We start from the raw sequence: 10,575 nt of genomic DNA on the forward strand, positions 1-10,575 counted from the left end.
ATCTTGACGTGATACCTGGAGTGGGTAATTCTGAAGAAGCAATAATCTGCGATATTTAGAATGCACAATATTGAGGTGGCAGTAATCTCAGAGATGTCTGGAGTGAGTGAGTACTTTTGAAGTAGCAGGCATCTCGGTTCATAATAATGAGGTAGCAGTAGGCTAATCGCAGCGATATCCAGAGTGTGTAACCTTGAGGTGGCAGTAACCTCAGTGATATTGCGTGCATAATTTTGAGGTAGCAGTCACTTCAGTGATTGCCACGGCGCTGTGTCCGCTGCCCTTCACGAACCGGCAACGTCTCTGACAGATGGCAGAAATCGCTACGTGAGGCGGCACAGGAGTGTCGAGAACAAACGTCCCACAGCGAACACTTCCGCCAATGGCAGACAGCCTCCGATGACCTCATCGTAATTGTGTTTGCAAGTCAGAGTGCAAACCCGGCTCACGGAGGCTATTAATAGTTCCGAGTTCTTGGCCCCGCATGAAGTCATCAAGAAAACACGCCAAACAAGGCCTCAGCACAACCTTTATTGTAGGAAGCCGCACCTGAGAGGGAGGAGCGCACTCTACGGACGCGTTAGCCGCGGTTTAACTGGCTCTGCAGGCGTTCATGAAAAGCTGTCCATTTTGTGAAAGCCAAACAGTCAAACAGTCATCGATACTGCGGGGTTCGCGGACAGCCGCGCCGGCGTCCAGTTACGAATCTCGGGACGGACAAAGAACGCAGGTGGCCACCTCCGACCGCAATTACGTAATCTGACCTGAGGACAGGACACACGACCCCCCCCCTCCGATGGGTCGCCGGCACTTAAATTCCCCCACCACCGGCCGGCGCTACGCTAAAGTATGCGCCACCCAGCCAGGAGGCAGCTCATACCCAGCAAAGGTAAGGTTCAGATTGAACAGCAGTCCTTGGGGCCCATCCAGACACCGCCTCAACAGCGTGGGCCGAGAAGCAGCAGCGTCCATCACACCTCTCCGCGCTCCGCCCGTGCGCAGCGGAGGCACGAACCAGGCGCAGCGCGGACACACGGCGATGGCAGTGGGACGCCGGTGGGCTGGGTCTGAGCCCAGGAGCTGGCATCAGTAAGGGCTGAGTGGTTAATAAACACAGACTGTGTGTGTGAAGCTGGGACACACACCCCCCCCCCACCACCACCACCAAATGGCGACTCAGGCTGGCCAATTACAGCAGAGGGATGCATCACTGCACCCATGTCAAGCAGGAAGCAAGAGGCTGACCGGACGGATTTTTAAAGAACAAGTGGGAGTAGGATAGTGCATTTCTGAGACTGCGTTAGTGTGTGTTCGTGTGTGCTTGTGAGCATGCATGCATATGCGCGCGCACGCACGCACGCACGCACGCACGCACGCACGCACGCACGCACGCACGCACGCACGCACGCACGCACGCACGCACGCACGCACGCACGCACGCACGCACGCACGCACGCACGCACGCACGCACGCACGCACGCACGCACGCACGCACACACACGTGTTTCCTGAGCTAGCTTACTAACATAACAAGCAATAGGACAACACATCTCATCTAAGACTGACACAAATAAAGGTGCCAGAAGCCATCAAACATGAAACATGAACTCCAGCTTCAGCTCAACTCTCCACCACACTGGAGAAGCAGCCACATATCCCTGGACACATTGCTGCCATCACCCCACTCCCAGAGAGCCAATCTGCTGTCAACCGGGCGATAGACACGCTCAGGCAGTACGAATGACAGTTTCTGGTCAGGTTAGCGATTGCTTTGGGGGGGGGGGGGCTTGGTAGGAGGGGCTTGGTAGGAGGGGCTTCCTGGCTCGCCTGTCAGGACCAATCAACTGCGATGAGGCCAGTGTGCTGCTCCAATGAGAGCTGGAACGCAGGGGCCAGCTTGCTGACACACCCAAACCGCAGTGGGCCTCCAGGGGGCAGGGGGCGCTGGCACCAACCACTCAGGCCTGAGGGGCAGGGACTGAGGGACCATCTGCCACAGCCAACAGGCATGGAGGAACTTCCAAGGCAAGGGCTGGATCTCCATTTTACGAATATTATCTGCGCGGTAGCTCTACGCAGTCACATTGCAAGGGTACAAGGCACGAGATATGAGATCTGAGATATGAGTGAAAACCAACTCTCCCTACAGCTGAATCGGCCAAGCATTATCAGTTATCAGCACTGTGTACCATACCAACCATGCAAACGGCAGGGAATTCAGTGGAACTTTTCCTTTTTTTATTATTCGGGGTTTGCTTAGCCATTAGCGTCAACACTGCCAACAGTTGACATTATTACACACTTATTATCTGATTATCCAGCAGGGTGTTTCCAGAGGCAATTCAGGTCAATTACCTCAGACGGGGACAATCTGCATCCTTAAAGCCCTGTTCCTTAAAAACTAAACAACCGACATATTGGATCACTGTAATGGCCATCTTAGCAGCAATATACTAATGTGGTGTAATAGTTAGGGAAATGGGCTTGCAACTTCAGGATTGTGGGTTCAACTCCCAGTTGGGGCATTGCTATTGAACCCTTGAGCAAGGCACTTAACCTGAATAGTTCCAGTAAATAGCTCTGGATTGTTTGTACAAAGAATGTAAGCTGTACAAGTCATTCTGGATAAGTGTGCCTGCTAAATGCCTAGAATATAAAAATTCCTACAGATTCAGTTTGCTTATTTTCTGTACATGTTTTTGGCCAGCTGTCCGAAAAGCACTCCTTTGCTTTTCTTATCACAGACACATACTCATATACATACACACACAATTGCTAGGTTACGCCCCCGTGCACCTCTAGTTGCATTCCTACAGGAGGAATATCTGAGCTCTGGAATGCCAGAGTAAGACGAGGCGGGCCTAGGTGGTGGTTTGGGGCGGGCCCCGCCCCTGTGATGAGTGGGGGTTCTGATGCCCCTCTCTGAGAAGCGCGGGTCTCACAGACGCTGCCCGAAACGCCGCAACGCCAGAAGCCTCGCCATCGGAGCCGCAGCGTTCCCAGCTGCTCCCTCTGGCACCCAAACCCTTAAGCGCACCTGCGCCAAACCCACCCGTTTCCAAGGGAAGCACGGGTTCTTTTTTCCCCATTCCACGCATAGCGAACCTTACTTTAAAAGGACGGTTCGAGCCGAGGACGCGGCGCACGTCTGACGGAGGTGATTCTGGCGGCGTCGCTGATCTTGCATCACCACCGTGTGCCTGTGTGCTCAGCGAGGGGTTCCCTGTCACGCACGGTTAAAGCCAACTTCCTCGCTCACGGGCCTGCCAGCTGTCTCTAACCGAAGGTTCAGATGAAGGACTGCTGGTGTATTTAAAATAATAATAATAATAAGGAAAGAAAAGTGAGAGAAAATAGCCAATAAGCCAAAACTAGCCACGCCTCCCCTTCCAGTTGACAGGCAGAATCTGCTCAGCCCGGCCCAATCAGCAATGAGAACTGAGGTCTGCGCTCGAACATCCTGGGCTGATATGACGGAGACCTGCAGGCTGCTAACAAACAGCCAGAAACCTACAAAAACGTGCACTGCGGATATCAATGGCAGATCCATTATTGTTTTCCTCATACAGAGCTTAACATTGGGCTTTCCAACACATTCAGTACTCCCTGTAGTCTTTTTTTCTCTCCTCATAGCACAAAGCACGGCAGCTAAAATCTCCACTCTCCAGATAACAAGGCTGACAAGCTGGGAGCAAATATTGAAACAAACACAGGCGTAATCTCACTCCTTCAAACATAGAGCTAATGAAAAGAAAACACAGCTATATACACACGGACACTCAAGCCGGAATTAACCTGAGATTCCATTAGCATTGATCGTTGGGTCTCGCGCTCGCAAGTCTAGCGCACCACGTCTCTCCTCGTGCACTAATATACTCTCCCTCTCGCCCAAACACTGAAGAGGGAGAACAACCAACAAAGTTATTCAAAGTCGCAAAGTCATGCTGCAGCCATGCAAATGTCACTTGTGAACAACCTCAGACATTATTATTCAAAGCTGCAGGCAGCTCATCACATAGGGCAGAGTGGGCCCAAGCTTTGCTCACTCTCCTGTCTCTCTCTCGTGCTGCAAGTTAGGTTCACCTCACTGCCTCCCCCCCTCCCCCCACCGCCCTCCGCCCTCCGCCCAACCCAGTCTCTTATCAACCGCCTCTGCTATCATTCTATCATTCTCAAACCTTGTCACGCTTTTTTTCCCCCCCAACAGTCAGGAATCAGAGCGATCCATCACCACTCCTCTCAAGTGAAGCCAAACGTGCAATATCGCCCGAATATGAAAACCGCTGTTGTGTCTACAAACGTTCTGGAGAGGACTTAAATGAAATGCATTCTGGCTAACGTAGTCTATAAAACTTAAATAGAAGGCCAGACCTTGGGCAGGGATGGAAAATGATGCTTGTGAACAGCCAGTGAACTGGCACAATCGCAGAGATGGGGGGTGGAACAAAAGAAAAATGTAGCCATTTTAAAGCTCAATCAAGACCTTGCATATTTCCACACTTCAAAGAGGTCTAGGAAGCTGTACTTTCACATGCCTGAGTAAAACCGTGTCAGTTCATTAACAGAAACAGGTAAATAAATAGTGGCATTACTCTTGGATGCCAGGGACACCATACATCACAAGCCAGCTGGTTTAGATTTGAACAAACACAAGTCTCTCTGCTATTAGTGGCAACAGCTTAGTTGCAGAAAACACACATAACTTATCAGGGGTGTGATGCTGTTTCTCACACCACACTGCTTTATTGTCAAATCGAGAAACAACAAAATGAAGTGCGATGTTACGTAAGCACTGTTCCTTGGACAAAACCATTTTTGATCACATGAATATTCAACCACAAGCTCAAGAATCAGTTAGCTGGATCAGTATAAAAATGTTTTACACTGTCATTAACAAAAGAGAAGAACATTCTCATCTGTATTCATGAAGGACAGCCCAAAAATCCTTCATACCATAACACAGTCCAGTGAATAATATTCAAATGTATGGCCTTAAAGGCTGAGTGCTCACAGACCCGAGTCATTTATTACAAACAATTGTAGTTTCATACACATATTAATATCCAAATTAATATCAAAGTAGCAGTGTTCCATCATTCAATACTCAATCTGGACAGCCATGGCACAATATCCAGTTGATCAAAATGAAGCCTAAACTCCCTGGTCACCATAAACACCTTGGCAGGGCTCTCAAGAGGCATATTAAAATGGCGCACAGCTTAAACTGGTTTTAACATAGATATTCCACTTTGGATATGCCTGTCCAAACACCCACCCACCCACCAAAAAAAGCCTCAGATTTACACCTGTTCAGGCCCCATCCTGAACTTCTGACCCACTGAGGTCAGATGCCACTCGGAGAGGACACTTCAGCTGTTGGAGTTTTCTGTGGACCCCAGCGTCATGTCTCCTACAACAGGCCATTCGTCAGGCACTAACTTGGACAATGCCTCGTAAAATTAAACGAAGAACAGTGACCAGACGGCACGTGTATCTCAAGCAAGATTAAGTGCGCACATAACCTAACATAACTAGAACTATGGCAGAAGTTCCTTTGCATGCTATGGAATGACTATGGGCAGGTAATTAGGAAAACAACACGTTCCAGAAAAGGCTAATGGCTTTCACGAACTACTAAGTCGCCCTTCGTTTTTAAAAACCCAGAATGCCTCACCGCAGGCTACTCTTTTGGCGTGTTTCACGGGAACTGCTGTAAAGGACACATGACCTGAAGTGCCGCATTACGTAATAAAAGGTAGCGTAGCATGTCATTAAAAAAAATGAATTCCATCTTTGGGCTAAACGCAGTGAATAAGGCTACAAGCAAAAAAAATCAGCCTTTCCTGACATTTCCTGCATTTTTGCGGACCAATGCCATGCAGGTCATACTGCCCTTTGTGTCGTAGGGAATTTGCTAATGGGCCATCAATAAACTCAACATTAAACAGCACTTCAAAGGCAAGTTGCAATGCAATTCAGTACTGTTCGACAGCGCACCAAGGGTCTGTCGGTACACTGAAAAGGCCACGTCCATTGACATGTATTGCATTTTCAAACCCCGACACAACCACTTGGGAGACAGACACGGAATTAAATCTCCCAATCAACTGGGCTGTACTTGCTTTAGTTCATCCCAAAACAAACTAAACGCACAAGTGTACATGTTTTGATTGCATTAATAAAAAATCTGTCATTATGTTTTATGATTATGCCAATTAAAATGTAGCTAGCTAACGAAAACAAACACTCAACAAGAAAGGGGGGGAGGGGGTAATCGCATACCGACAGATCTGACGACATGTGGTCAAGATTCATTTAAGTGAAACAATTAAAAAGCAAGAAAAGAAAATTATAGTTTGGTTAAATTGTTATTTACCTGTCAGTGATTGTAGACTGTATGCCGCTCATTGGGCTTTTGTTTCTAGTTTGTCTTCGGCTTTTATCCAATTAGCATCTTATCAAAAAAACAAAAACCATCCGTGTTTTGGAAAGTAGCAGGTCCCTCCTTAATATCCGTCAAGGTGATATACGTTTGGAAACGAGGAGCAATGATGACAGCTGTCTGAATTATCTGTTCATAAGATATGCTAGTTAACACTGGATCCCGTTGTTTTGTGAACAGTTAGCTATTTCCCTTGTAAAATGAACAGAAAAAAGGAAAAACATCGTAAATCATAATGTAACGTGTAAACAAAAATCCTTCTTATAAAATAACGGACAAATGCGCAAAAAATATATATTCCTGCTGTGCAACACCACGTTTATCTCTGAGTATCAGGAAATACTTAATTAGGGAATGGATATTGCCTATGGCTAATGCTTTTTATCAGAATAAAAATGCGAGCCCGGACTCCCCAACACGCATCGCCTGCCACCGTAGCAGCAGCCGCCTTTGTCAATACCACCAGAGAAGTAATAGCTAGCTAGCTACCGTTAGCTATACCTATTGTTAATTTGTTTCCCCACAAAATAACAATGTACTCTCCTGGTTTCCCAACTCTTTGTCTCTGTCCACTTGCACGATTATTCCTTTTTTCATTCAAAGCGGTTATCATCACTTTTGTAGGAATATATTTATGATTTGTCGAACTGACGGACAGATATATGTAGTCTATTGCTAGATAGGCTGTATGTTTTTTCCTTCTCAGTTTCCCGTCACAAATGTTCCCATGTTAGTGTTCCCCGTCTGCATCTCTGTCGATTGCAGCTCGTGGATATCTTGAGTCGTCCGTCGTATTCGTTGGTATTACGGATACTTTCATAACAAACCAAAAAATAATCCGTAACGAACTTCTAACCAGTATTTGGGAATCGCTACTGTATTCCTCGTTGAATATGTAGCATTGGGTTTTCACAAGGAATCTTCACCGTTTCCAAATAGGCCTCTTGGCTTTCGTGATACCGTATAGGCTACTACTGGTGGAAAAAGGAAAGACTTTTTCCCAAAAAAAGAAAAAAAAACACCTTCCACTCTCCCTTCGAGACTTCTGGAAACCGTAGCCACTTTTCTTGTTTACAAGTCCCAACTCATTTCAAAATCGTTTATCTAAGCCTTTAAAGATCTTTTGCTTTCATAAACGCTCAAAGTGAAACGGTTTTCATTTAAACAACCCGACGAGCTCTCCGGCAGAAAACTTTACTGTTCTTTGATGTTAGCTACAGTAGCTAGCCGCTAGCTAAGTTAGGCTAGCTCGCCGATTTTCCTTCTGCTCCTAAATAATGAATTTAAGAAGATCTAGCGAGTGAAAAAAAGACAACCAAGTGACGTGTTAAAAGTCCACAGCACTGTCCGTTTAAACGGACCTCGATAATTCCCTAATGTTTCACGCTCAAAATCCCAAAACTTGGATTCAGCTCGCTTCTCTCCTTGTCTCCATGTTTTCACAATCCAGTAGTTTTTTGCGGTCCTGTTTCTCAGCGGAATTCCCTTAGTTGTTATTTTGTCGACCCCGTAGGTGCAGTTATTCACAAGAGAACAGCAATTTCGTAGTCAATACCACATAGTCCAGATTACCAACCTTTGCGCTCTCACTGTAGCTACGTTGCTGCGCGATTATTCATTTTTTCCTAAATATTCCATGACTTTCAGCAAATTTGCAATATCTTTCGATCACTCCGCCGCGCACAATCTGCCTCACTTCTGATCTTATACTTCCGCCGAAAAGCATAATCCCTTGTAGGGGAGGACTACGGCCCCTGTGAGCAAACTGGCGGTGGAAATAAAACACAGCCATAGCGAAATAAAATACTGTTATGGTAATAATGTTAATAAATGCACCCGCTGCTACTACTATTAATAAAGCAACTATACGCTTGCATTGGCCTATACTAGGCTACTAGCACAAATTATATAGGCTGCTGCACATAATAGCGAATGCCAAAATATGCTCTACCCTCCAAAAATGATCGTTAATCGAATTCATATTACTACTAATACTATTACTAGCATACTACTCCGACTACTACGAATAGGGGAATAGTAATATTTACAAATTGTTGGTATTGTTGTACTTAAACCATTATTTCGTACAATTTATTTTCAATTTGTAAGCTGCGTCATCTATCTATCTATCTATCTATCTATCTGTCAGTTGTAATGAGATAAAGTCGTAGTAGCCTACTCGTAATACTATTAGAGGATTTCTGCTACTACTATCGTTATTCACTTGTTATTCACAAATTATTTCTAACTAAAACAATCGAATCATTTATTATTATAAGGATCATTATTTGTCTCGCTCAACACTTCCATAAATATCTACAGGATGTTGAAAATAGTTTTTCTCATCCCTATATTCAGATCAAACAGACAGGAGCCCGAGATCTTAAGGTCCTGTATAATTACGAGAAAAAACCTTTGAATCTGCCGCAATTAATTACCGGTGTACCGGTATAGTGTGACGTCACGTCAAACGGTGCAACCCCAGAAGACGGCTCACAGCTCACAGCTCACAGACGCCAGGAGTTCACGTCTCTCTCTTCAGATACTTAAGTCAGAATCAAGTGCTAAAATCGAGGTAAATTTCAAAACCCTATGAACAAAATGCATTACAAGTTGTCCATCACTGTTCAAAAACAGTCTCCCCCATGCCATTGTGTATCACTGCATGTGCTAATGCTTGTTTATTGTTTTGTACGGTGGAATGTGAGAGATATCGCCAAAGGTAAATCTCTGAGTACAAAATGTTGAGATCTTATGCTATTTTAACACACCACACCCAAGCAATATCTCTGAAATAATAGCCTGAGGGAAATCATAGGGGTTGATTAAATGTTCAGTAATGTATGACACAATTATGGCGGTAAAAATAATGCCTAACAGGGTATTTCTGCATTACTAATCATACGCCCAGAGAATTACTTGCCAGTCTCAATTTTGCATCAGGATTGTGATTGTGTTTGATGTAGCATTTACCACATTAAGTTGCTGACTGCATCAAAAACATTTTGAAAGGCTTGGTATAGATAAATACATGCAGGTAAGAATATAATTTCAGGTTGAGTTTTGGTAGTACAGGCAAAAGTAGAAATGTAAATTCGACTTGGTAGTAAATTCCAGCAACAACTTGAGACAAATGTAGCAATAATTAGGTTTTTTTTTGCCAATCAGAGAGCATATGATGCATAGAATAGACAGATATATCATTGCATTTATACAGCGCTTATCCATGCACTAAAAGCACTTTAAAGTGATGAAGGGGAAACTCGCCTCAACCACCACCAATATGCAGCACCCACCTGGGTTTCCCAAGTCATGTAGGAGAAACATTCAGTCATCCATTATCTGGACCCGCTTATCCTGAACAGGGTCACTGGAGCCTATCCCAGCATACATTGGGCGAAAGGCAGGAATACACCCTGGACAGGTCGCCAGTCCATCGCAGGGCACACACACCATTCACTCACACAATCATACCCACGGGCAATTTAGACTCTCCAATCAGCCTAACCTGCATGTCTTTGGACTGTGGGAGGAAACCGGAGTACCCGGAGGAAACCCACACAGACACGGGGAGAACATGCAAACTCTGCACAGAGAGGCCCCGGCCGATGGGGATTCGAACCCAGGACCTCCTTGCTGTGAGGCGGCAGTGCTACCCACTGCACCATCCAAAGGACACCAGAACTAAAACAGAAATCCAATGGCCAATATCACACATTACATTACAAAGCCACACATCGATCATTAGAAGAAATTTGGTCAATATTCCGAATGTATTTTTAGGCCTGGACACAGTAGTCACAATAGTATAAAGTGAACAGTCAAATAGACATATAGTGGATGCAATTATTAGACATATCATCTTTGTGACTGGTAAAATTAGGATAGTATCAATAACTTTAGCCATCATGTAATTTGTATGTTTGGTAATTTTACATGAGATAACAGCAATGTTACTTGTAAAACTAGGTGTAAACATATAAGACACACAATGCACAACACAATGCAACACACTGAAATTAATAATACGTATTCACACTGGAATACATTGTACAGTACTGAAAATGAACATTTATCTGTTCTGTCCACAAGCAACATAAATGAATAAGACTTTTTGAAGCCTTCACACTGCA

The 10,575-nt window shown here is 45.1% G+C and overlaps 1 protein-coding gene across 1 annotated transcript in view; it reads right to left on the reverse strand.

Moving 5' to 3' along the window:
• The window catches only part of arhgef12b (Rho guanine nucleotide exchange factor (GEF) 12b), a 106,228-nt gene extending 98,126 nt beyond the window's left edge, over window positions 1-8,102 (reverse strand). Inside the window, 1 exon segment of the mRNA XM_061248319.1 lies at window positions 6,377-8,102. Within this exon segment, the coding sequence (XP_061104303.1) occupies window positions 6,377-6,408 (32 nt within the window). The 5' untranslated portion in view covers window positions 6,409-8,102.
• Between the last annotated feature and the right edge of the window lie 2,473 nt (window positions 8,103-10,575).

Source organism: Conger conger, chromosome 7 (assembly GCF_963514075.1).
Source record: "Conger conger chromosome 7, fConCon1.1, whole genome shotgun sequence".
NCBI classification, from domain to species: Eukaryota; Metazoa; Chordata; class Actinopteri; order Anguilliformes; family Congridae; genus Conger; species Conger conger.